Source organism: Notothenia rossii, assembly GCF_949606895.1.
Source record: "Notothenia rossii genome assembly, chromosome: 1".
Classification (NCBI taxonomy): Eukaryota; Metazoa; Chordata; class Actinopteri; order Perciformes; family Nototheniidae; genus Notothenia; species Notothenia rossii.
The window spans coordinates 8,668,015-8,695,961 of NC_136912.1; the positions used below are offsets into that span (position 1 = coordinate 8,668,015).

General features: G+C 38.5%; 2 protein-coding genes across 5 annotated transcripts; one reads left to right on the top strand and one right to left on the bottom strand.

The window, feature by feature from the left end:
- Window positions 1–1,324: 1,324 nt before the first annotated feature.
- aplf (aprataxin and PNKP like factor) lies at window positions 1,325–24,016 on the bottom strand. Of its 2 annotated transcripts, XM_079693698.1 has the most exons (11): window positions 23,725–24,016; window positions 23,380–23,536; window positions 21,756–21,827; window positions 19,184–19,347; window positions 17,852–18,023; window positions 16,681–16,828; window positions 11,588–11,856; window positions 11,147–11,409; window positions 9,665–9,796; window positions 8,722–8,768; window positions 1,325–3,443 (listed from the first exon to the last, which is right to left on the bottom strand). In XM_079693698.1, exons 2-11 carry the CDS (start codon window positions 23,476–23,478, stop codon window positions 3,229–3,231), a joined length of 1,581 nt encoding a protein of 526 aa, XP_079549824.1. In that variant the 5' UTR covers window positions 23,479–23,536; window positions 23,725–24,016; the 3' UTR covers window positions 1,325–3,228. The 2 variants fall into 2 exon arrangements, with proteins under 2 accessions (XP_079549824.1, XP_079549825.1); XM_079693699.1 differs by lacking the exon at window positions 23,725–24,016 and having other exon boundaries at window positions 23,380–23,549.
- On the top strand, window positions 23,418–27,851 carry fbxo48 (F-box protein 48). 3 transcript variants are annotated; one of them, XM_079693718.1, is made up of 3 exons: window positions 23,418–23,554; window positions 26,075–26,399; window positions 27,400–27,851. In XM_079693718.1, exons 2-3 carry the CDS (start codon window positions 26,106–26,108, stop codon window positions 27,559–27,561), a joined length of 456 nt encoding a protein of 151 aa, XP_079549844.1. In that variant the 5' UTR covers window positions 23,418–23,554; window positions 26,075–26,105; the 3' UTR covers window positions 27,562–27,851. The 3 variants fall into 3 exon arrangements, with proteins under 3 accessions (XP_079549844.1, XP_079549843.1, XP_079549845.1); XM_079693717.1 differs by lacking the exon at window positions 23,418–23,554 and adding an exon at window positions 24,452–24,582; XM_079693719.1 differs by lacking the exon at window positions 23,418–23,554 and adding an exon at window positions 24,636–24,759.
- Window positions 27,852–27,947: the final 96 nt, after the last annotated feature.

A 27,947-nucleotide genomic window follows, 5' to 3' on the forward strand; every position in this document is an offset into this window, starting at 1 on the left:
CCTCTAAATAGAATGGATTATTATTATTATTGTTGGGGAATAATTTGCTTAGGTATTCAACCTTTGACACAGTTCATCATTTTCTCTTCTCACTGTCTCCTTTCCCATGGCATAAGTTCTACTTCCTTGGGTATTGCTGCTATCTCTCTTAAGCAGGGGAAGCTTGGGCGCATTGTTGATGCCAGCTTATGACGGAGCACAAGCTGCCATGAGATAGTTTACTGTTCAGGGACATCTAGCAGCCCTTCTTTTTAGGAATGTAGGTTCCCTGGCGCACATTCTTTCCTATGGACGACAGCTCTAGTTAGATTCAGGGTCCATATTTGTTTAGTCTCGCTGATGAAGGATGTTGATTATTACACTCTGAACTAGGGCTGCTCGATTATGGCAAAAATCATAATCTCGATTATTTGGGTCAATAATTGATATCACGATTATTAAAAACGATTATCCATTTGCTTTGAAAACATCAATTTATTGGAGAAAAATGTTTTGAACAGTATGTTTTTAACAGTTGATTGCCCTGAACTTTAAGTATAATTCAACTGAAAAAAAAAAAAAAAAAAAAAGTAATAATAAAAAGATAATCGTTTTATTTCGATTACGTTGTTTTCGTAATCGTTGCAAGCCATAATCGTAATTGCGATTAAAATACGATTAATTGAGCAGCCCTACTCTGAACTAGTTCACACTTTGAACTACAGAAGAGTGCTTCGGAATTAATTGTGGCATCTCAACCCGTATGGTCCCGTGACTAGTCTTGTGAATTCTCCGGCCGAAGCTCCAAACAAACCGTCAGTGTTTGCCATCAAAGCTCCAGCTCTCCGAGTCCTGTTTACAATTTCTTCAGAAGTATATTTCACTATAGGTTAAGCTACCCAGAAAATTAGAGTAATTTCAATTAGCTCCACCTTTACCAGCTTTAACATGAAAGAGATGAACACATTATTGCATCATTTTGAAAGAAAATGATTTGGCTTTCAAGGAACAAATAAAGCTATAGAATAGAGGGACGTTAGCTCATATATGAGACTTCAAAGATCTTTTACTTTGAAACTGTACATCAGAATGACCTGATATTCTCTGAGTGAATATTTAAGGTGGTCTGCTATCCCCCTGAAGTGAAATGTGTCTTTGATTATGGACAGTTTTTTATATATTCATATGTAAAGATAGAGGGACGTTAGCTCATATATGAGATAATCAAAGATGTTTTATTTTGAAACTCTACATCAGAATGACCTGATATTCTCTGAGTGACTATCTTTTGTGTAAAGTGCATATTTTCCTTGCTGATTAATCTAATAACTGAGTGTGATGGAAGGCAAGTCAAAACATCTGGTGATTCATTTCTGTTTAACATCACGATGAAATAGAAAACAAAACAGGAAAGACTTTTTTTGTTTTCAATAAATGTATTCAATAAGGATAAGAACATACTAAGTAACAATTATAAGAGATCTACTCCGTAATTGTACATATTTACACAAGTAAAATCAATCCCAGACAGGAAGAGATGGAGCTTCAACTGAGAAAAACACTTAAACAAAATAACAAACCTTATACAAATACAATTAAAATGGACAAAACCAAATCTTTATAGCGTTTTCAGTGCTTTAGAAAGAACAGTTAGTAGTTTGCCCTTAACTTGTGTATTTCACTTCAAACATTTATTAATTAAACATAGATTTAAAGCTGCAAGAGGGATCTTTTTCAGGCATAAACTTGTATTAATCCACTGTTTAGTTTGAGGCCAATATGACGACAGCTGCATGGCCTTAGGTTGTTGTTCCACCGAGGGAAACATACGCCACTCATTTTTAATTGCTTCAAAGAGGTTACGCGTCCACTCAGAAGAAATGGGACAAAATAAAAGGATTTCTGAAGCTGAGTGACTTCAGGGTCAGGTTCAGGTTAGATGCTAACGTTGAGGACAGTACACAGAGTAATTATAGTTGCTAAAAGCTAATGGTTTAGGGAGAACATTGGGTTTCAGGGTCAGCTTAGGGACAGTTTTCAGCTACTACGTGAGCACTGTGGAGACACAGAGTGCATTTTAAAATGACTTTTGAAAGATATTTTTTGACATAATGTGTGAGTATAAAATGCTTAGGATCGAGGCTGTATTAGGTTGTTTTGCTAGTTGTATAAACGACTAAATTAATTGATTTACACAAGATTTCTGAGCTTATTAACCCTTGATTTGTGTTCTTGTTAAATGTGGTGTTAGGGACAGAAAACAGGATAATTAAAAGGTGCTAAAAACTGAGATATGGGGGAGAGCATTTGGTTTCAAAGACAGCTTTTGGATGGTTTTCCCCTTATAGATGAGACCTGTGGACGTAGATAAGTGCTTTTTGAAATCAGCTCTCTAATGTTCTACTTTTGGGAAGAAGGAAAACAAAAATAAAGACAAAGAGAGCAAGAGGAAGACATAAACGCATCACCTGAAGAATGACCTCAGGGTTTTGATAGTCTCACATATCAACGTTTCTGAATGCATGGCTTTCAGGGGTTCCCAAACTTTGCCATGCCGAGGACCCCCATATAGCATTATCCTCTGGCGGGGACCCCCCTGTTGCGACATTTGCTACATCCGTGCTCTCATCCAGCTGCAGAGCGAAACATTCACTAGCTCTCACTTGCTCCAAAAGCTGAGCAGATTTTCACTCGCAGTAGCGGCAGCTCGATTCTGATTGGCTTGAAGGGCGGTCGTGTGATTCAAAAACAAAAAATATGACAAGATTGGCATCAAAGGACACATAGATTGGTAGATATGCAGTTATTAATAACATTAAGAAAAAAACAAACTTAAAAAGACAAACAAATCCTGTTTCCCTCAAACTTTGAGTGACCCCCCTGGCGGCCCCCGGGGGGTCGGGGCCCCTACTTTGAAAAACACTGGCTTAGATTACATCACATCTGAGCTGATAAAACATCTGATTTGTGTTCTTGTTCGATTCTGATGTTGAGGACAGAATACAGGCTAAGATTTAAAAAGGAGAAATAATGGTTTTAAGGACGGCTTTCTGTTGGATTGCCACAGGTCAGTTGGGACCAGATTCTATAAACTCAACACTAACATAAATTGCATTTTATTAAAAGTGAAGATCAGATCCAAACACAAGCATTTTTGGGGACACTTTACATTAATATCTGTATTTAGAACTTTATCTGTCTGGTTCAGATAAAAAACAAACAAACAACAAAAATCAAGACGTTGTGTATTTATTTCCTCGTCTTCATGAAGGTCTTTGCCTCCTTCTGTAACTCCTTGATGTCCTCCTTACCGCTGTCGTCAGAAACAGGAGGTGTGTAGTCTGAGTCATCGCCCGCATCCTCGCTTTCGTCATCGATGAAGCTGTCGTCGTACTCGTCCTCTTCATCATCATCATCATCCTCACCACCGCCGACCTTTTTGTGGACGGTGCGGGTAGAGCGAGCTGTAAAAGCATTATCAGAGTGAGTGAGTCACACGGGGAGGAAACACAAAAAGGCTTAAAGTGCAACAAGAGAAATGTGTTTCTTTCATCTGCCGCTGTTCCTGAAGTTCATTTTGAATTCAGCAGAACTTTATGTTTTACTTTAGGTAGAAAGAATAGAAAATACAGACAGAGAAAGGGGGGGGGGGGAGTTTGACATTTCAGTTTTTAAAATAAGGTTTTTGGTTGAGGAACTGCCACTACTTGTCATCAAATTCACTTTTCTTTAAGCCATGGACTGAATCATTTAACAGAGTAATGACTTTGTAGACAGCTAGCATTGTGAAATCATCCATTTTGTGTGGCGCAGTGGGCTAGTGCGTTGGTGTTCGGACCAGGGGGTCACAGGTTCAAACCCCTCTGCAGTCAGCATGTCGTTGTGTCCCTGAGACACTTCACCCCAAATTGCTCCTGTGGGGATTTTCAACATTTTTTTGACTGAAAACCTGCAGAAGAAATGGTGTTCCCATCAGCCTCTGCTGTACTGTGCATTGACTGCTAATTAGCACATTAGCATACTACCAAGCTAACCTAACAGACAGTATTTGACTTGCTAAACATCAGCATTTTAGCATTGCTATTAGAACCATCTTTAATGTTTCCTTGTAAAATATAATGAGTAACCAGCTTTTTCACTTACTGTTAAAACCTTTTGACAATTGGACATGTCCAGCTACATATTTTAGATTAATTTATATTGTTTTAAATTCGCTCTATCAAATAATGAACTACTTATTTATGTGCATATTTTTCTTCTTTTTTTTTTTTTTTTAAATTGTAACTCTATGTTGTATGTCTTCTTCATCTTCTTCTTCTTTTTACATTTGAGACATTTCTTTTTCCGGGTAAGACCCCGAAATGCCTCTCTCTCCCTCTCTGACATCTCTCCCCTGACCTCTCCACCCTGCCTCTCACCGTTCCCCCCTGCCCCAAATGGTCCTGGACTCTAACCCCCCACCCCCCACCACACACACAACCTTCCCTCATCCAGCACCAGTCACCTTTCTACCCATCTCCGCTGCTACTGCAGTGAAACTGTACTTTGAAAATGTTTCTATTTTGCACAAACAAATCTTGCATTAATGTGAATTCATGTTCTGTGTTTTTAAATATATTATTAACCAGCACTTATTAAACTATTACTTAGTTGTATACCCCGTTTATCTAGGCCCTTTTTGTATTTTGTTTTATGTATATATGTCACACTGTGGGAAACGGTATCTCGAGATTTCTGTATGTATAACACATGTAGACATTTTGACAATAAAGCTGACTTTGACTTTCAAAGATATGTATTATTATCGAATCGATGAACCAAATTACATTTTTCAAGGGAGCACTTTTGAACATTTTTATAATTTTTATAATTTGTTCATGATATTTAATAATAACAATACATAATATTTATATAGCGCCTTTCACGAAACCCAAGGTCGCTTCACAAGTCGGGCAGGGGGGGGGGAGTAGGGGAAAAGAGGCAGACAGGTCAGGGAGGGGGGGGGCAAGCAAGTAGCGGAAAAATAAAAATAAACCTATCAAACTAACTATATAGTGGGGAAAGCCTTGGTGAAAAGGTGCGTTTTGAGGGCTTTTTTGAAAGTGCCCAAGGTTGGGGCGCTGCGGATTTCGGGGGGGAGAGAGTTCCAGAGGGTGGGGGATGCTACACTGAAAGCTCTGTCACCGAAAGTCCGCAACCTGGTGCGGGGGGTAGAGAGGAGATCCTGTCCAGACGATCAGAGCCTCCGGGATGGAGTGTGGTGGCGGAGAAGGTCAGACAGGTATTGGGGGGCGAGGGCATGGAGGCATTTGTAGGTCAGAAGAAGGAGTTTATATGTGATACGGTGCTTGACTGGGAGCCAGTGGAGGTGGATGAGGGTGGGGGTGATGTGCTGCCAGGGCTTGGTGTGAGTGAGCACCCTGGCAGCCGAGTTCTGCACATACTGGAGCCTGTCCTATTTAGACCTCATCTAATTATTGTTTAAACGTAAGTGTGTGTTTTAATGCAGAAAACCCATTATTTGTTCATTAAAAGAAGGAATGAGGATGTGCAGCCGAGGCAGAGGTTTGCTCTCACTAATGGCTTTCTAGTTTTAATAATAACCTTCATAATAGACCAACAGGGCCCCTAATGACATCCCTGCTATAGCTAAATGTCAAAATGTAGATGTATAATTTAGATTTCTACTGCATTTCCATCAGTAGTCATCAACATATTTGCTTCTGTATCGGTGAAAGGACAGCAGTGTGGAAGAAAGAAAGAAAAGGAGGCGTCATTTTTACGGTCTCTTGAGGTTGAGACACGGCGGCGTCTTAAATCACGAGAGATTGTCGAGGGACTCGTCCGTAAATAAGCGTTAAGTAAATGTCAACTGAAGGCCTCAAAATGCAAATGCTGCCGAGGAGAGACACGCTTCCAATCAGTGGAGAGAGGTTTGGTTAGTCAATGGTGTGTGTGTGTGTGTGTGTGTGTGTGTGTGTGTGTGTGTGTGTGTGTGTGTGTGTGTGTGTGTGTGTGTGTGTGTGTGTGTGTGTGTGTGTGTGTGTTTGTGTGTGTGTGTGTGTGTGTGTGTGTATGTGTGTGTGTGTGTGTGTGTGTGTGTGTGTGTGTGTGTGTGTGTGTGTGTTTGTGTTTGAGGGGTCAGAAAAGGGGGGGGGGGTATGTTCGAAAAGGCTCTTGATTACATTATAAAGGCTGCTAACAAAAAAAATCAATGGGCCACTGTGAGTTTATATATCCTGATCAGATTTGGTGTGCGTGTGTGTGTGTGTGTGTGTGTGTGTGGGGGGGGGGGGGGGGGGGGACCCTGTGATGCCTCTTCTTCTTCAGGCTGTGAATCGGTTGCTAATCCCTTTCAGAGAGGTAAATTGCTTTTATTTTTTACTTTTAATAGCTGTCATTTTGTGTTTTTAAAGACGTGCACAATCAGTTCAGTATATCATTCTACCGATGTACGTCGCAATAATAAACACTCACAATAAGTAGATTGTGATGAGTTTCCATTATTGGGATAATTGTGGAAATCCTGAGCTCGCTTTCAAGTTCAAATCATGATAGAAAAGTGGGAAAAGAGGCCAGATTTGTTTTTTAACTTTAAGAAAGAACAGACTCCTCACCTCATGATCTATGACGACCTTATTTAAAGGGGACCTATCATGCAAAATGCACTTTTTGATGTCTTTTATATATAAAGATGTGTCCCCGGTGTGTCGGGGAACTCACGCAGCGTCAGAAAATAAAACCCTATCTCTTTTCCTCCGTGCCCAAATCTCTAAACACGGGGCTACAACGGAGCTGATCCAGATTTGAGTCCGATATGACGTAATATCTGAAATGTGGACCCACGGCCCTATCAGAAACGTTGCTATCAGAAACAATGCCCGACTGTTTTGGATGTAATATGGTCGTTATTTATATTAGCATCGCTAACACTCAGAGCTAACCTGTACTGGAGAGCATGTGTGTGAAGAAGCAGGAAATAAAAAGGAACTCACCTTGTGGTATAACCGGCAAGAGAGAAAGCCTTTGAGCTCCATACGGTTTCAGAGATAATCCTTGATAATCCATGATATGGCGTTTCATCACGGCAGTATTTAGTTTAGACCAGGGGTTCCCAACCTTTTTTCCCAAGAACCCCCCCAAATGACTCCTGTTGGAAGTTGCGCCCCCCCCCCCCCCCTCCCCCCACACACACAAGGGGGCAGCAGCGGTAATTAAAGTTTAAAAGTCTCAAAAATGATACAACTACCGTCACAAACTAGATGAATGTGAAGTATTTTGTTAAAGGAGGATGAAAGCGTAATTAAGGAGCACTATTGGAGTGACTTTGATGGTTATTGGACTCAGGATTCATTCATTTGGATTCCCGCTGTATGAAGAAATTAAAGGACGGCGGAAGTGGAAAGAATTCACAAAGGGATTAAACCGTTTAAAACACATGCTCAAAGTAAACCGGATTTTGCCGATGTGTTTATGTGGATTCAAAAGTCGTAAATAATCTACAAAATGGAGGAGACCGATCTGATCGGAGCAACTGTGACAAATAATCCAACTGAAACCGGCATGAACGATGACTATGTTTTAAAAATGCGCTTATCCAAATAAGCCTGGTTTGGAAACTTTACCGGAAGAAGAAACATTTCTATTAAAGAAAGAATTATACATTTCTGTCTTTTTATGCCTTTAAAAGCTACTAACTTGAATTGTTATTAAAATTAATTAATCAATTATTTTTTATATTTTATTGTAATGTAGAGACAAGGCTTTTAGTGACAATCATGTATTGAAATAGTCTAAATATGATATTTGGCCTCAAACCTGAGGGGCGCTCCCCAGGTTGGGAACCACTGGTTTAGACAGTAGCTGCCGGGTCCCGCATGAGGTCATCCCCCTCCTTTTTTATTTATCAATTTTGAAATCAGTACTTTTGAAACAGGAAGTTAAATGGAGGGATATGAGGCATGGCTAGAATGGGTGATCTGTTTGGTATTTTGAGCAAAACACCTTCATTGACATGTTTTTTATATATTTTTATATATCTGACACTTTTGCTATTGCCTAAAAATAGCATGATAGGTGACCTTTAAGTTTGTTTTATTTTGATTTTTCAATAAAATAATTTTTCCAATGCAATAAAAACAATAGTTTCTTTGGCACAGTGATCCCAGTATGTGCCATAGTGACATATTCAGAGTTTCAAGGACATTTAGATGATTAGTGGGATAAATTGTGATCGCAATTATTTAGGCTAAGGGGCGGGACATCTCTAATGGTTGACCAATCAAAACAGAGCCGGCCAGCTAACCAATTGGAGCATACTTGGCTCTGGTTTCAGACAGAGGGTGAAAAGAGGTGCTGCAGCACAGACAGTATGAGAACAATAAAGAGCTTTTTGAACATTAAAGCATGGAGACATGTCCCAGGAGAGACACTACATACTGATATGAACCTGAAGATGAGCAGAATCTTACGATCAAACAAACAAATGAATCATATTCAAACATGTCTGCCCTATTATTCATTAAAATTACCTAATATACTACAAAAAGTGAATATGTTAAATAACTAAGCCATTTTAAAGGCTTACACATGTGTATAATACCTGAGATAATGACTTTTAAAGAAGCTTTCATCACCTTGCATGGAGAAATATTTTTGCTATTAAAATGTATTATGTTAGTCCAGAGCAGACTAATTTATTCAATTTGATTTTAAAAGAATAAAGACGGTGAAACATCCTACCTGGCTTCTTTGTGTGTTTGTATTCTTTCCTGTGAAGAGGATTTTTCCTGTCAGGGAACAAAAAGGCAAAGTCAGCGTCACGTTTTTTTCTTAAAAGAAGTACTATGGCAAAAATAAATTACTTTTTCTCTCATTAAAAAGTCATTGTGAAACCGACGGATGTTTTTAATGCATTTTTTTAGCCTATTGTTGCGGATTAGGGTTAACTAAATGTTCTACAAATACATGGAAAGTGTGTGTATGCGTGTGTGTGTGCGTGTGTGTGTGTGTGTGTGCGTGCGTGTGTGTGTGTGTGTGTGTGTGTGTGACGTGTGTGTGTGTGGGACATGTGTGCATAGCTGCGGGAAGTAGGGGTGCACCCCCTAGAATCTGGAGAATCACAGAACGGCCGGCACCGCCCCTTAATGTGTTTTGAAACGACATCATTGAAGTTGCACTGACGGACGACAGAGGTCCAATGTGTCCCCGCAGCGAGGCTATGCCCCCCCGTTAACAAATCACGAGCACCCCCTGAGTAAAATGACTTCCCGCGGCTATGCGTGTGTATGTGTGAGTGTGTGTGTCTGTGGGACGTGTGTGAGTGTGTGTGTGTGGGACGTGTGTGTGTTTTACTCTGAAACACATCCTCCAGAGTAGGGTTGCACATGTGGAAAAATGTACTGAATTGCAATTATTTTAACTCTTTATTGCAATTGTGATAAATGTGTCATTATGAAATAAAAGTCTCTTGAAATAAATAAACGTGTATTTAAATGTAAATGTATACATATTTATTGCCTCATTTATTTATTTCAGAATTTATTTCATAGGCATATTTATATATATACGTATATGTATTTATTTAATTATTTATGTATTTATTTATTTAATTCTGGCTTAAATGGCATCATCACCATCATGCCTTTCAATCCCTCCTTCTATAGTCCATGCTGTTATATCTCACCTGTAGCAGTCGGTGCCAAAAGGACACTCGGGTAAGTCTTCCTCCTGCGTCTCATCTTCCTCCTCTTCCTCATCCTCCTCGTAATCGGTGTCCCCGGGGTGACTGCTCTCCTGGAAATGCATCGGGTTCTTCCTGCAGAAACAAACAGGAAGGTGATGAGAGGTCTTCCGAAACATAATGGAGAGTCTGCACATTGAACATTTGAACAGCATGTTTCCAATCTGCTGCGTGTCCCTGGTTACAGGATGTGCATTTTTATTAAAAAAGGACCAAATACTGGACATTTTGGAGAATTTAAAGCACAAACTGGGGGAAAATGTTCCTTTAGAGTTACATACTGTATGGTGGTAAATAGATTGCATTCATATAGCTTTGTTCCAGTCTTCACAACCCCTCAAAGTGCTGTACACAAGCGTCTATGAGTTTCTAGAAAAGTGCTATACAAGTGTCATATATTATTATTATTATTATTATTATATACAAGTCAGCATTCACACACATTCATACGGAGGCAGAGGCTGACATACAAGGTTCAGCCGTCCAATTCGAGGATGACCATTTGTGTTTTCCTTCAAATATGGAGCACTTATTTTTTAAGAAAGTCACGGCAAACAGGTCGTGTAAAAAATTTGAATTAGCATTTCTAGAGATATTTATGGAATATATTCTCCATATATATATTATCTCTCTATATCTATAAGTTGCAAAAACCACAAGACAATAATAATAGTAACAATAACATAAATTATCAAAAATATTTGATAAATGTTATTTTGTGTCTAAAGCCCTTCACTAGTGTTTTATTTTCAGAGTTGATCGATTTGTGTATATTTTCTACTTTTTAATGCTGTTTTAATTGTATCTCGAGATGTTTACATTTTAGTATTGTTTATGTCTACTCTTTAATTTCTACGTACGTGCAATGCCTTGTTTTGTTGTTTTTTATGCTGCAACGCAAAAATGTCCCAATTTTGAATCAATAAAGTACCTCTTATCTTATCTTATCCATGAAGACAGTTTTGTGTTTATTTTGTCACGATTAAGGTCAGATTTTTAGGGCCAAAGCTTTGAAAAAATGACAATTAAAAAACTTGAGATGTGTACTTTTTGGGGGGATTTGGTTGACTCTACACTTAGCTGATTCGTCATCCTGTGAATGACAACGATTTGACTGATTCCCCACCAATTAAAAGGGAACGTCGTTAGTTTAGGAGCTTTAAAATGTTAATCCGTGAGATTATTTTCTTTACTTTGTGGTTTACTTTGAGAAAACAGAATTCCTTTTTAGCCGTTATGTTTTTGGACGAGTCTTTATCTTATCTTGAAGACGCAGGATCTCTCGAGGCTAAAAGCAGAGAGAGATCTCAGAGAAGCTTTATTTCATTTGTTCCTTGTTTCATGTTTATCCCCTTCTCACATCAAAGAAAAACTCTCTGTTTGGGCTCTAAAGAAGCTCAGCTGTTGTGTTGATTCTCAGTTTACCTGTAGCAGTTCTTCCCGTACGGACACGGCGTCCTGAGTCTGGCATCTGCTCGTTTAGTCTGCTGTCGTCCATTCTTCATCTCCTTCTCCTCGTTCTCAGATTGACTGATTTTACTCGTCTGTGTTTCGGTGTTTGCTGCAGATGTTCCTGCTCCTCCTTCCTCCTCGTCCTCCTCCATAGGGAAGCCGTCAGACTCGTCGCTGATCCCAGATCTGTTGGGTTCGCTCTGAAGACGACCTGAAGGCTGCTCTGAAGGAACATCCTGAGAACGGACAAAGACGTAAACGTATTGTCCCTTGTGAAGTGTAAAGCATATAAGGTAGATCAAGACTGAGAGTAAGTCTTATTTGGATGAACAATTAATACATTAATGGGATCAAACAAACACAAAGTGCAGTAAAAAAACATCAATAATCACATGTACTCGCTAATAACTCAACTGTTTTAGACTGAGTAGCTTCCTGCTCTTCATCACTCATCTTCCTCCTTCTCTTCTTCGGCATTTCTTCCTCGCTGAGCTCCTCTTCAGATGAGGAGGTCTTGGTGGGCGTGGCCTGTTTTGCTGCTTTAGAGCTGGTTGAAGGTCCTTTAGTGCTGGTTGAAGGTCCTTTAGTGCTGGTTGAAGGTCCTTTAGTGCTGGTTGAAGGTCCTTTAGTGCTGGTTGAAGGTCCTTTAGAGCTGGAAGAAGGTCCTTTACTTCTCTTTAAAGCTGATTGAACGTAAATGGAGGGAGAAAATATGAAAGTTGTTTTTGATTAACTTGTTTTTCACAGAAATGCACAAAAAATGTAGCGGCCTTTGATGTTAAAAACAGCAACAAACAACGTCGATAGGAGTACAATAACCAATACATCTGTTTTTAACTTTATCTTTTTTAATCTTTTATCAAAGACTTGTCTCTAATCTTTGAATATTGTGAAATACTGAATATGTAAAACAATATTGAACAGGATAAATGTCCTCTGGTGAAATTGTTTACACTTCCACACACAACTCAACACTCATTTTGTGAAGAGATCACAAGACATAATAAAAGACAAAGCTTTTTAAAGCTTTTAAAATAGGTAGCTAAGTAACTAAGTAATATAGTAGGTAAGTAGGTAAATAAGTACCGGTAAGTAAGTGAGTAAGTCAGTAAGTACTTCAGTGAGTTAGTAGATAAGTAGCTAACTAACTAAGTACCTAATTTAGTAGGCAAGTAGGTAAATAAGAAAGTAGAGTAACTTACTAACTGACTAAGTAAGGTGGTTAGTAAGTACTTAAGTAAGTTAGTAAGTAAGTAAGTCAGTAATTTAGTAGGTAAGTAGGCAAACAAGAAAGTAAGTCAGTCTCTAATGGCGCTTTTCCACTGCAGCACGTAGCACGGGCCCGCTTGTTTTTGCTTTTCCACTCGGGGTAGTTCCAGCTCAGGGCCACTTTTTCACCTTTTTTCTGGCCCTCCAAAATCGAGGTTCTTACCGGGCCAACAACCGGGATGAGTATGCTAACCTAGTGACGTAAACAGTCTCGACTGCTGAATGGTCAGAGAGAATCGCTGGCAAGGGGGCTACAACTAGGGCTGCTCAATTAAATCGTATTTTAAATCGCAATTACGATTATGTCTTGCAACGATTACGAAAACAACGTAATCTAAATAAAACGATTATTTTTGTATTATTACTTTTTTTTAATTACTTTTTTAAATTAATTTTTTTAGTTGAATTCTACTTAAAGTTCAGGGCAATCAACTGTTAAAAACCTACTGTTAAAAAAAAAATTCTCCAAAAAATGGATGTTTTCAAAGTAAATGGATAATCGTTTTTAATAATCGCAATATCAATTATTGACCCAAATAATCGGGATTATGATTTTTGCCATAATCGAGCAGCCCTAGCTACAACTACAACAAAATGAACATATTTTACCGTGACTTAATTGTAATACACGTTTCAAAATGATACCAAAGTAACAACATACTGATAACGGTCTGCAGACAAGACGGCGGGCGAAAAACCTTTTAAAATGCGTGTTTTCTGAATGGAGATCGGATCGATCAGGCTAAGCTAACGTTGTATATTCTCACAACAACGGCCTATAAAGACAAAAAACAAAACAGCGACTGTATTCGCTATGACACAGAAAGTCTGTGGTTTGTACTTGTTTAACTTTTGTCTAGTTTATGAACAGATATGAGGAGCTGTGAGCTCTGAGGGCTAACAGCTAACGGTTGATGTTTTGGTTTTGTGGTTCGCATTGAAGATGACGTCACAGTCGCAGTTTTACGCAACGTTGCTCCGCCCGCCGAACAGCCGATCGCCCTGCCTACACTGCGTTACTATAGTTACTACCCCAGTTGGTAAACTGTAATGGAAACACAGCATAAAGTGAGCCTGGCCAACCAAGGCCTAACCATACCGTACTAAGCCGTGCTAGGCCCTGCAGTGGAAAAGCGCCATAAGTAAGTAATTAACTAACTAACTAACTAACTAACTAACTGACTAAGTAAGTAGGTCAGTCAGTACTTAAGCAAGTAAGTAACGAACTAACTGACCAAGCAAGTGGGTCAGTCAGTACTTAAGTAAGTAAGTAAGTTAGTACGTTAGTAGGTAAGTAAGTAACTACTTGTAGGTAAATAACTACCGTAAGTAAGAAAGTCAGTAATATAGTAGGTTAGTAGATAAGTAAGAAAGTAAGCAACTAACTAACCAACTAAAGTCAGTAAGTCGGTATGAAATTAAGTAAATAACTAGAATGACTCGAAAAAATTAAGCAAGTACACAAACTTGTATTGAATCAAAGTACATGAGAAAAGGCACTTAATTACTTTCCATCACAGCCAACATGTTTCAACGAAGTCAAACTCTAGATTTGAGCACATCAGTGAAAAAGTCTCAGTGAAAGAAAGCAGACTGATATTTCTAAACTGAGAGTAGCACGAGTTTCTCCTTAGGAAACTGGATCTTTTCCATCTTTGCACTTTTCCCAGGAACACTCATCTCTTTAAGTGCAGCGCAGAGCGGATGGACGCAGTAATGGAGGCAGAGAAGAAGTCACGGAGCGTCTGCTTTCCTTCAGAGTAAATATTACAGCAGCAGACACTCAGGGGAGAGGAGGATCTACACTGTGCTCTTTTAACTCCTTTAGTCATCAAAGATCATTGTAATATACAGAGAAAGGTTAGCTGCTATGTTGCTCTCATGTTCAGTCTCTTGTTTATATCACTTCATTAAATATCACAGCAGTCGCTCCTCAAATACATTTGGGGAGGAGGTGCCGTACTGACATTTATGTTTATTATTGACATTTTTGTGTTAGCTGACTGGTTTTCTATTTATTTATTATTCCTTTTTTTTGTATGTCTGTTTGTCTGTTTTTGTATGTCTGTCTGTCTGTTTGTTTTTGTCTGTTTTTCTATGTCTGTTTTTCTGTTTGTTTTTGTCTGTTTGCCTGTTTTTGTACCTTTGTTTGTCTGTTTGTCTGTTTTTGTATGTCTGTCTGTCTGTTTGTTTTTGTCTGTTTGCCTGTTTTTGTGCATCTGTTTGTCTGTTTTTCGATGTCTGTATGTATGTTTGTCTGTTTTTCTATGTCTGTTTGTATGTTTGTCTGTTTTTCTATGTTTGTTTTTGTATGTCTGTCTGTTTGTCTGTTTTTGCCTGTCTGTTTGTCTGTTTCTTCTGTCTGTGTGGGATTGTGTTTGCCCTGGTGTCAAGCAGTATTAACAATGTTACTCTACCTATTTTTCTATAAAGTGAAGAATTGTTGACCTACTTTTGATACATGCTCTGATAGAATAACTAGTATGCTGTTAACAATAAACAAAGGTAAAAAAAACAAATATATATCACAGTAGTCATCATGATTAAGGGACGCCTCAGACTGGATTAGATGTTATTTAAGGTCAATGATGGTCTGCTTTTTTTCAGGTGCACCTGGACAACATCACCTGGAAACAGACCCTCATTCCCTCAGACACTGGGATTAGAGCTGAAGACGTACCAAAGAACAAGTGTTTTAAAACAAGGTATTTTGAGGCTTTTTAAATAATGCCTGACAGTCTTCTAAATCCTCTGTAGACCTGCGTTATCTCCAGGTCACAAGTCAATTATTCTGTGAGAGATTATGAGATGAGTTATCACAAGAAAGCAAAAGCTACAATGTCTGCCTGTTTATTGAAGTGCAGTCTGCTCTGATTAATAATAGGAGCTACTTGATATTATTTAATTTGATTTAACTTGATTTGACATTTTCAGCTTTTTAAATATAAGTAATAATAATAATAATTGGGGGGGGAAACCTTTTTTACTGACGTCAGTACACAGTCCCAACTATTTTGTGGAATGCTACAGATACAGTAGCAATGAAGCCAGCGCTCACCGCACTGAATATGACTTTTCCACATACGAACACAACTCGTCCCGTCTCATGCCCGCCGTACACACACACTCATATGGAAGGGGCGGTCTCTCCCCCCAACAACAGAGCATTACATAACTGTAAAACGTATCATAACTGTGCACACCTTATACTTATTTGATAACTACTATATCCCTTGGTTACTTGAACATGCTACAATATGATTAACCAGTGTCCTACCTTATTAAAATATTGATATACAAAATATTTATATTGGAACAGTGTTCGACGTAGTAATGCTGTAACATATTTCAGCCGCTAGGTGAAAGGTGCCTTTATAAATAATTGTATTTATAAAAGGCACCTTTCAAGACTGTCAAGGTCTCCGTAATAAATAAAACCTTTTAATTTCTCATGTTAAGGGCCTGATTCAACAAATCAATACGTTTCTGTGTCTGGGTTTCTGAGTAAACTTCAATCAAACATCAATAGTACGCTCCAAAATGGAAAAGACTGGACAAGAAATATACATAATCTTATATCCTTAAAATTATTGTTAAAGCTCCGGACATTTAAGACATTTCAAGTGCTTGAAGAAGAAAGTAAACTTTATTGATCTAAGGATACACTCACAGATCTAGCTGGTTCAGGTTGAAGTATTCAAAATGAGGACAGACACATGAAGAAATAAGTCCTTAAAGGTCTCCTATTATACTGCTTTTCATCAATATATTACAGGTCTCAGATATATACAGAACATGTCTCTGATTGGCTGAAACACCAAACAGGTCATTGCAGCATTACCCATAATCCCCTCTGTTTCCAAAGTGCTGATTCTCTGTCTGTTACTTTAGATGAAAATAAGGAGCCACTCCCCTCTGAGAGAGATTTGGTTAAAAAGAACACAATAGTGCTCTAGGAGGAGATTAAGGTGATAAAGGGGGGGGGGTTACCTTGGTTGCTGATTGGCTAATGGTTACACAAGACACAAAATCGTTATGACATCATAAAGTGGCCAAAATCTGATCAGCTCATTTTCAGACAGGTTTTTATATAAATGGATCAGGACAAAAAGAGAGAGAATCTTTTCCCCTGAAACTTTCAGAGTCTCTTTCCACAGAGGGGACACATGTTGATGTAGAAGAGACGTGAACAAGTGGGTTTTGCATAATAGGTGACCTTTAAGACATGAACTCATTACCTTTGGGGATGTAGGAGGAGGAGGAGGGGCTTTGTGAAGCTGCTGCTGCCGCCATCATCCAGGCGGGTAAAACTCTTGTCCTGGTTACAGACGGAGAGACGACATTTTGTTTGTCTTCTTCTTCTTCTTTTGGTTGTGCAGAATCTCCCTTTATAGAGGGAAAACAGAAAGCACTTAACATCAGTGAACTGTGTGTTTATCATCAGAGACTGAAAACTATCTGAAAACATTGATCTCATAGTTATTAAAGATTATCTAGAAAAATGTGATTCCTTCTTTCCACACAAATGATCTTTAGTGGAGCACAGCAGAGCTTTGGTCCGTCATTATAAACAATGTGACCTTCAGACCAAAGCCACAGTTAGTCTCAGTTTAAGACAAGTAGGAATAGAAATAGAGAGCAGAGATTACAGATGTTGTTAGCGTCAAAGTAAATCCGTGTATTTTGACAACCTCAGTGTCTGAACTCTTTTAAGATATTAGACTAAAACTGTTTTTGTGCCGCTATGAGCATTTCTAGTTGATCGTCTTGGAACTTTTCAGAAATCCCTGGTTATTTCACTCTAGGAAATGGAGGAGAAGTTTGTTTTGGCCGTGGTTGTCTATAATTTTCCTCTAATGCCGCGGCTAAGTGTTGTTCTTTCATCCCCACAACACAACACAGCGACTACATGTTGTGGTTTTGACAAAATAAAAAGGCTGTTTTATTATTCCCTCTCCTTCAGATACACTTTAGGATCTAGATGTCTCTCTCCCCCTCACTTTCAGAAACCATTTGCTCATCCTCTCCATTAGCTAGGTGTTTTATTCAATTAAAATGTAAGAAATGTAACCGTTCATCATAAAAAGCAATTGATCAAAAACTTGATGAGGAACATCTAACAGTTGCACCCTTAACTGATTCATTAAGGAATATAAAGCAAACCTGGGACCTGTTTGTTTACTTCTGGAACATGATTTTAATATATTTATTGCCTATAATTGAAATGAATTTCTTGTTCCGTTCCAATTCTACTTGTTTTCCTTTCATATACTTACCTTGAGATGGTAGCATATGTTCATGTCTTGTCTGACAAATGGTATAACATCTCTATAAATTAAGCATTAAAAAAATATAGACAATTTCTAAACTTCCTGTTCTGCTAAAGACTTTGATGTGATTTGAACAAACCTTTGTTAAACTTCTTTTGTCGACTTCCTGCTGTTCTAACGGAGCTGCTGGTGTCGGCTCCTCCTGAGGAAGAGACTGTCCAACAGCATGAGGGGGTTCAACATCTGGCTCAGGAGAAACAAATCGCTTCTCCTCTTCTTCTTTTTCTGCTTCTTCAAACATCTGACTGTTCCTACGGGAAGAAAAGAATAATTTAAATCAAACATTCATCCTCATGTTTGTGAATCAACAACAATCTGAATTAATGACACTAAGGAGACTAGTTTAAAGAGTCCCTATTTTGCTTCATGGGGGTTTTCCTTTTTCCTTCCTGTAGTGTGTTGTATAGGTTGTTGTGCATGTAAATGGTCTGCAAAGGTTTCTCTCCCCTCCCCCCCCTGCCTGAAACACCTCGATTGGACTCCTTTCTTTACTTCAGGAACAAAGTGACATCAATTTGTAACACTTGCGCTTCTATTGGCTAGCGCTCCAACACATTGTAAGTCATAGGCTAAGGGGCGGGACATCTCTTTGCGGTTGACCAATCACAACAGAGCCGGCCAGCTAACCAATCAGAGCAGACTGGGTTTGGGTTTCAGACAGAGTGACCTTATATAACCTTTATACACTGAGGTGCTGTATATATTTGTGTGTTTGTGTAAAAGTGTGTGTTAATGTGTCCTGGAGAGGGGGTTGGTTTTGTTTTGTCCTTTTGTCTTTGAATATACACAGTATATGTTGTACATTTATCTCAGTATGTACTTCTTGTTTCAGCTGTCAAATAAAAATCAATAAACTGGTTTGTGGCCAATTCAATGACATTCAGCCTGAACAATTAAGCTTGAAGTCCACTTTTAAAACTTTTTAACAACTAACGGAGATTTTCTTGAGAAAAAGGATGATGTGAAATGAGAGCCTTAATGCTGTTGCTCTGAAACAACCTTCAGTTTCTCATGAATTTAAGATGAGGCTGGTCTGAACAGCGCTGACATCTTCTGGAGTGTCTTCTTCCTGTGTGTTTGATCTAAACTTCAAGCAGAGATCTTCAGGAGAACATGGGGGAAGGTACCTCATAGATAAAAGACTGCAAAAGCTCAAAGACTGCATGGATCAATCTTCTCCTTAATGCTGGGTTTTAATTTGACTCAACACAAAACACTTGAACTGAACCCCACTCTCTCTGCTGTGCAAAGATAAAAGATAAGACTGTAATCAAGCAGTGAAGAGCGGCCTCCTCCGTCTCCATTTAATTACCCACGAAGACGGGGAAATCGCAGTAAACAAGATTCATCTCTTGATGTTGAAACACAATGTGTTAACATGGAGAGGAGCGTGTTTCAGATGTTTAAGTACCTGGGAGTGCGGTCCCCTCCGCCCACGGCCACCACCCTGTAGATAAACTGACCCGGCATCAGCGAGAATAAATCTCCATCCTGAAGAGGGAACCAGACGTCTCTCTGCAGAGGGCGAGGGTCGTCCGACAGCAACGACTGAACGAAGCACGGGTTCAGGTGGGTCTGAGGGGGGGAAACAGTGAGAGGATGAACCAATGAACTCCAGCCCAGCAGGTTTTCTATCTAAACTAAAACTATTTGAAGTTAAGGAAAGTCCAAATTATGCTTTTGGGGTTTTCCTTTTCCTGTAGTGTGTCATATAGGTTTCTCTCCCACACACTCCCCCCACTGCCTCCATTGGGCTCCTTTGTTTACTTCTGTAACATCACTATGCAACACTCAAGCTCATATTGGCTAGCTCTCCAACACATTGTACGTGATAGGCTAAGGGGCGGGACATCTTTAAGACGTTGACCAATCACAACAGAGTCGACCAGCTAACCAATCGAAGCAGACTGGGCTCTGGTTTCAGACAGAGGGCAACAAATAAAGAGCTTTTTGAACATTAAAGCATGGAGACATGTCACAGGAGAGACACTTTCAGCTGATCAGGCTTTCAAATACCTCAAAGAACATTACAATAGTTGCCTCCCTGTTGCACCTATGTTATAACATGTAAAACAAACCTGATAAACTGAAATTCATCTGTATAAGAACATGTATTAAATATAAATAACTTCCAAAATTAATGCTCTGTGAAGAATAGTTTTTTTTCCAGCTTGGGATCAAAAGATCTCATTTATTGATCGACTGATTTCTGCTCACAATTAGAAAACATCTGAAGTGTTGTGACTGTTGAGTGATAACTATTCAACTCACAATTTGAGACGGGTTGATGCATTAACAGCCTCTTAAAGTCAATTCAGGAAATGATAATCAGAAGATGTCGGTGGGATATCACGCTGAATAATCTTTTCTAAACAGACCTCGATGTGAACTCGAACGAATCAATACTTCCTCCTGGTACAAATCTGAGCGTTGAATTTATTTAATGGAAAAAGACACAAAGGCGTGTGTTTACAAAAAATAAGTGGCGACTTTTCAGCAATCGTTGACAGCCATTACTGCTGAAACACAAATTCCCTCTTTATGGCAGGGACTTCCTTCCATTACAGGGAAGACAGAAAGCAAGTGAAGTGCATTCAGAGATTGTGTGTTTATTTCCTTGAATGAATCAGCAAAATGTGGTCCTTCCTCTACATCTATCTTCCGGATGAAATCCTGTTCATTCTTTTAAGAAAGAAATACGGGAACTTAATCCTAGAAACACCATTGAGTAATAATAATAATAATGCAATCCAAATAACACCACCAGAAACTAGTGCGCTAAACACATAAATAAACACGGAAGTGTTGTCAACTGGAGCACTAATATTTGTTGACAAATGGATAGTTAAAAAATAATAGCCAGATTTGTTTTCATTCAGAACGGCAGCCTCTCAAATATGGAGATTTCCTGCTTTTCTCTTTTTTATATAACTATTAAATATTATTTTCTGCATCTTAAGACTTCACTTTGTTCTTTGAGAAACTGCTATGGGAGTTATCCAGCATTTTCTGACATTTTATCAACCAAATTAAATTGAATAATCGATTAAATAATCAACACATTAAAGGTGGGGTAGGTAAGTTTGAGAAACCGGCTCGAGATACACTTTTTGTTATATTCCATGGAATGCTCTTAACATCCCGATAGCAATGAATATCTATCTCTAAGTGCTTTGACAAAAAATCCATAACAAAAATGTCATCTGTGGAAGCCGTAGTACTGTAAAAAGCACGACCAATCATCTGAGCCGGCCCGGCTAAATTAACTGGATGGCCTACCTGCCTGTCAGCCTTCCATCTGTGCACAAACTTATCTCGTGCCCTCATTGGTCATGTGCGCGTTCGTGTGTGTTGGAGGAGGGGCTCTGTAAGGAAGTCTGAAGGAAGGGGCAGAATCTTTTCGGTTGTGTACTTTCAAATTCTAGCGCACTCGAGCTGGTTTCTCCATTCTTACCTACCCTACCTTTAATGGATAATTAAAAATATGGTTAGTTGTAGGGAGGCGTGTGGCGCAGTGGAGCACAGGTTCAAACCCCACTGCAGTCAGCATGTCGTTGTGTCCCTGAGACACTTCACCCCAAATTGCTCCTGTGGGGATTGCCCACAGTATTGAGTATGTAAGAGTAACATGTAATGTAATGTAGCCCTAGCTAGTGTCATTACATGCATTGCTAGTTTTATATAGTCAGTATTTCTTGGAGGGCATCAGTCTTAGAAAGCACAGATTTCAGATTACTCTAAACATTATCTGTAGTGTTTCACATGTTTGCATTATGCAGCCATTAAAGAAACTGATCTCAAACAATAAAATACATTATAAATAATTAAGACACGAGGCGGTGATTTCTGCGACATTAACATAATTGATCTTTAAAAACCAAGCCTTTGTAATAACCATTAAACTACAAGTGAAACGAGTGAAACAGGCAGAAGCAGTGGTGTGTTTATTGTTGTTATTGATTATTTTCAGTGTGAAGACGTACCGGTTTGAGGCGCAGCTGTCCGTTCAGGTTCTCCAGCAGCCCGTGAAGTCTGGAAACTCTCTTATCACTGACCTGAGATGACAAAACATTAATTAAACAGGAGAAGCTTCAGTACAAAATGAGTTAGATATGTTTAAATAAACTGATAGATAAAGACCACCATAGTAATTTCAGTAATTTCACCTGTATTTTATAAAAAGAACACCTGTGATGGTACCCAGAGGATGAATCATATAACGTTTGGTAAGTGTGTGTGTTTCTACCACCTAGAGTTACTTTAAGTTTTTATAAAAGTCTAGTATAAAAAGGTAAAACTTCAACATTCATGCAGTAAATAAAGTATTAATATACGTGGATTTTTGATTTATTTACAGATTAGTTTTTCTATTATTTATAACAAAACATCCCTTGTATGCAGTGGAAGTGAAATCAGGCCATGTTTAAATTTGAGAGACACATGTGTACAAAGAAAAGCAATAGAAACATGCTGGGAAATCTGTCCTTTTGGTGATAGCTGTGATCAAATCAGGGCTACAACGACTATGTTGTACCGGATCAGGAATTACACCTCCATGTTCCAGTGTGACAGAGTCCTCCAGTGGTTCAGAGGAACACCTGCAGCTCAGCTATGACAGGTTCCTTAGTTTGACTCTTTAGGAGCATGTTTAGATATTTATTTAAAATCTCACCAGTTAGCCTGATTACAGAAATTACAAATGCTACTGCTGAGTGCAAAAGAAGTCGAAAAAAGTGGAAAATTCCCACTATACTACTAAATACAATAGACCATTATAGGTTTTTTCTCATTGTTTAATGAACAAACACAAACCATTGCATGAAAAAGGTCTTTAACCCTCAAAATAGTCGCTGATTTATTTGCTGTCAATCAACTAATAGATTTATGGTTTCAGCTGTGTTAACCTGTATGTTTGCAGGAATCTAAGATTGTAAATTAACCATAGCTATCAGAACAATCTAGTGGAGTAGCATTCATATTTGCACTCTGAAATGTAGTAGACTAGAAAGTGGCAAGAAAAGGAATAACTAAAGTAAAGAACAAACTATTCACTATTCTATTTTAGTACTTCCCACTACATCCCACTAACAAATGTACAGCAATGTTTTAAATGGGTATTCTTCAGTCACGCTAGTATTAAACTAGCAAAGAGTATTAATAAGACAAGTTGAAAGCAGGAATATTGGTTAGTATTTGCAGAGTTGATTAGCAGTTTTCTCTTTGACTTGAAGCTATTGAAACTTACTATTGAAAGTCAATTTTACCAATTTATGGGTGATATATAACGTGTGTCTGTTAATAGTCTGTTGTGCAAATGTTTTACTAGAGTTAAAATAACACACTGCATTTACAGCAATATTTATTAATGTGCACTGTTTCTTAAGAGTACTGCAAGTATCCAAACCAAGCCAAAACAAAAGTAGTATTATGTGAGTCGCTTTGGGTAACTTAACATTTAGTTAACATTAAGCTGTCTTTGGGTCTTTTCTGCTGTAACAAATGTACATTTCCCCTCTGTGGATAAAAGGTATTCTGATTCTGAAAAAGCATCAAATAAGTAACATTAACATGTAATGTAATACAATTAAATACATAAAAAGGACTCACTCCCAGTAAGGGCCCCCTGCCCAGCACCGTTTCCCCAGGAGGAAGGTGGATTGGTTCCCCGCCGCCACCGTCCACCGGGAGCAGGTCGAAGCCAGACATCTGCACCGCTGGCCGGGTACTGGAGTGGAGGGAGCTTCACCCCAGTTCACTGGAGCCACTGGTTGATAACACATAAGTAAACAACAAACAACAATTTAGTTCAGGGGGTTTCGAAAAGCTACAGAGGACTTACAGTAATAGTGGAAGTAAACGGCTTCTAAAACTTGCGTTTCATTCAGTTGCATGGACTGTAGTCAGCTAAGGTCTCAACAAGCCATGCAGTAATACACTTTTACTTCTGCCTACCTGTTGTGAACGAAAACAGGATAGTTATTTGTCTCTCAGGATAAAAAACTCCACAATCAAACCGACAGCACAGAAAGCATTTACAACTCTAGCTGCAGGATTCAAAACTTCCGGGATTCTGAGGAGTCTGCGCAGTAGACCTCTTTTTTTTTTCTATTTCTGCACACACTTGAACCGAACTCCATCCAGATTTAACCCATTTTAAATGTTATCATTCACTTGCGAATTATTTGTGCATTTAAAAAAAATAAAAAGACGATTTATCAATAATAAATGTAACTATTTAATTCGGCATACATTTAACAGACATTACATTCTTGTAATGATCAATATTTTCAATTTATTCATTTGGTTCACACTTCTTCCTCTCCACTTGTGGTCATCGTGTACTGGATTTGAATAGCTAGATATTAGGACAGAATAGAAAGAAATAAGGAGCTTTTTCCGCCATATTATTGTCTAGCAAATGTATTCCCAACATGTTTCACCGAATAACATTGTTTTGAATTATTTCAATAAAGAAAGAGGATTTTCTGTATTTAAGACGTGAGAATCAAATTATAAATTGCGATTTGTATAAACTAAACTTACGCAATGTATATAAAATGTACGCCGAATTAAGGATTGATATGTACTTGTTAATAAAACATATTTTCATTTATTTAATAAACATTCATAATTCGTCAATAAACAACAACATGTTAAATTGTATAGATTCAGGACGGAGTCTGGTGAATGTATGACCCTTTATACGCATGCGCACTTCATCAAAACACACGACGTGTGTCTGTGTGTAAACAACCGTTGAAGGATTTAAACAGTCAGCTGTCACCGAGACACGGAGCGACCACACTGCCGGTAAGAAAACAACAAACAAAACTAAACCTCATCGTGTTGTAGTAAAACAGTCTGACTGACTTTTATATCTGCATTTTTTGTAAAAATCACCAAGGATTTGGCCTGAAAACTGCGAGGGTTTTTCAGTCGATCTTAGCTAGGCTAACTGATGTTAGCAGGGACGTCAACGTTACTCCGGTGAGCAAGAGTAAATTCTGATTGAACATTTTCACTTTTATGCAGATATTAAAGCTTTCTGTTGGGTTTGCGGATGATCGTAATTTAAACGGATTGCTGTTATTTTGTTCTGTTTCATGGTCTGGAAATGGTTAAATCTGGGTTGTGTTTAAAGGCAGAGATTTGTGTTTCCACCCAAAAGCCTAACACCTATTTTTGGGTTATAGAAAACTGCATTTATATCACGCCTGTTTACTTTTCAGAAGTATCTGTTTACTTTTGTCATGTTTTCAATTTGCATCTTGTTCTCACCTGTTGATATTCCTGGCTTTATGCACATTTACTTTATACTGTTTTTACTTGCAGTATATATATTTTGCATCTTTGTACTGCAACTGCTGCACAACCATTTTATTGAGTGTTTATTCATAAGGGGAACATTGACAATATGAAACATAAACTCTACCTTTTAGTGTATTTTACCAGACTTAGCTGATATTTATATAAGAGAGTAAATACAATAAAATAAAATACAATAAAATGTAGGACTAGGGAGGACAATCATAGGGAAATATGTTTATAAAATCCTGGCTTTATTCAAAAGGATAGTCTTCAACAAGCTCTTGACACTGTCTGCCTTCCTAATAAACACAGGAAGTTGTTTCCAGAGCAAGGGGACCTTGTTAACTGAGAGCACTGACTCCTGATCTGGTTTTCCGGACTCTAGGAATTACTAAAAAGACCTGCACTCAATGGTTACAGAGCTGATTCAGTGTTTGCGGGGTTTTCAACTTTACTGTAAAGCTAGTGATAGAACTACATTGTTTTATGTCCTATTGTAGGGCATACTACTGTTATATTTTACCTGTGAATAACTGCCACATGTGACTGTTCATAGTCTGTTGGTGTACATGTTTTAATTTACTTACATTTTACTTAAAATTATGAAAGTGAGTGTCTCTGTATTTTTACTATGCACTGGTTTTTGGCAAAATGCTATGCTTCTGTAACTGAAAAGGCCAAAATGTATTTATGTTCTACAACTGAATAGAGGATGGAGATTCAGCTCCAATGGCAGATGTTGTTTTTTAGAATTTAATAACATATATACATCGCAAAATATGATCCAAAGTATTTATTTATTTGTAGGAAAAACTCTTGCTCAATGAAATACAATATATGCCACAAAATTCCCCAAGACAATTTAATAGGAATGTCCTCTTTCCTTATGTCTTCAAAGTGCCGCCTGTTGGATTAAAAAATAATCCTGAAGCGTTCACATTGTAATGAAGCTGTAATCATTGACATCAGATTTCTTTATGCCTCTGTTTTCCAGGCGGTTTCAGACAGTTGGACTCTGAGCTATCATGCATCACGACCCGGCCTCGCCCGTGTTTCTCTGCTCTAAAAGAAGAGCCTCCCTCATGTCCACCTGCGACGTCCCTCCTCAAAACTTTGCAGAGACGCTGCCGACGGAGATGAGCGAGAGGATCTTTGGCGAGCTGGACACCGAGAGTCTCTGCAGCGCGGCGCTGACCTGCCGGCTGTGGCACGACATCATCGAGGAGAGCGAGCAGGTGTGGAGGAATCAGTGTTCACTGGTCAGCGCCGTCTGCCAGAGGGAGGTCGACAGCGACAGGAGGGACGGACTGTCCTGGAAGGTGGGTCCACTATAGAAACAAAACAAAGAAACCATGAAGAAACAGGTCAGTAGGAGCATATAGGGAAAAGGGGAGAGCTGTACATTTCAAGACAAGAAAGAAAATCAATGGTTGCACAAATGCAGTCATGAAATACTCAAAAAAGGCTTGGAGTTACATGAATAGCTACTATTTTATTATATATTTTAATTTATCTTCTTATCTTTATCTCCAGAATTCGGATTATGTTCATACAAATATATTTGTTTGTATATTTATTTTTTCTTTGTTTTGCACATTATCACTTTAACCTCTTCCAGTATGTCTGTATTCATATTTTTCTTTAAATAAATATTGTTATTTTTATTGAATTCTTCATTGAACTGTCAAGAAACCAAATTCCCCAAGTATAAATAAAGTTTCCTGATTCTGATTAACAGTGCAGATCTCTGAGTCCTCCAGTTGAAAATCAGCAGAATAAAACAGAACAAATGTGGTACAATCAGAATAACATTTTAAAAAAAGAACACAGCTGCAAATGTCCGTTCACCACAGCGACACAAAACATTAGATTTCTTTTTTATACGTCTTTTTATTTCATTATAGTGTACAATAATCGATGCAATTTCATTTACATTGTAGTATCACAGTACACTAATTCCACTCCCCACACAGGCAAAACCAAACCAAAAAATGCTTATCAAGATAACTTAAACAACAGAGCCATGAAAAGAAACATAGAAAGTAAAAGAAAAGAAAAAGAAAAACATCAAAATAAAACAGACAAATAATTATACAATACAGCGACAATAAGCGCTTTCACACCGGAATACTTTTCCCGTTTAGTTCCGATAGTTCCTGCGATTTTGCGTTCACACCAAAAAGAGTACTTAGTTCATAAGAACTTTTACCCACTTTTTAGTGCCTGCTAGAGAGGTGGTACTTTCCTGGGGAGAAAAAAGCTCCAATTTCTGATTACAGATAACGACTGGTAATGACTGTGTCCCTCTCGTTCCTGCAGGTCACTCTGGTGAAGAACTACACGCGGAGCTGCCTGAAGAGAGACTGGCTGAGGGGACGGTTCAGCCATGTGCGCTCTGCAGAGGAGCTGAGAGGCAGGAAGATGACGCCTCTGGACGCTGAGACCTGGGGAGAGATCCTGCAGGCCGAGCTGGACAGATGAACGACAGAGGACTCCACATACAGTATTATTTTTTTAAAGCACCTCTGGCACTTTTGAGAGCCTGATTTCTAACTCTAATATATTTGATAGTTTTGTGTTTTATGCAAACACACACACACAAACAAAAATGTGAATGGTTTTATTTTTTTTGTACTTTTTTAAAGAAAAAAAGAATCATGTAGAAAATGAAAGATTGACATCAGAGGGTCAAATGATTTGCTACAATCAAGCTGTTTCAATCCTGTGATGTAATAATGACTGAGATGCAATACATTAAATGTTTGCAATTAGCTGAAGTAAAGTTTAATTTTCTTTTTCTTGTGTCGTTTAACACAGACTGAGATGCAATAAATTGCAAAACTCCTAGCTAAAGTTGAATTGTGATG

Coding starts and splice junctions, on each gene's coding strand:
- fbxo48 (XM_079693718.1), top strand. CDS start 26,106: ATGCATCACGACCCGGCCTCGCCCGTGTTTCTCTGCTCTAAAAGAAGA. Junction 26,400..27,399: donor GGGACGGACTGTCCTGGAAG/GTGGGTCCACTA, acceptor TCGTTCCTGCAG/GTCACTCTGGTGAAGAACTA.
- aplf (XM_079693698.1), bottom strand. CDS start 23,478: ATGTCTGGCTTCGACCTGCTCCCGGTGGACGGTGGCGGCGGGGAACCA. Junction 18,024..19,183: donor GGAGGGGACCGCACTCCCAG/GTACTTAAACAT, acceptor TTCTTCCCGTAG/GAACAGTCAGATGTTTGAAG. Junction 11,857..16,680: donor CTCCTCCTACATCCCCAAAG/GTAATGAGTTCA, acceptor ACGTTCAATCAG/CTTTAAAGAGAAGTAAAGGA.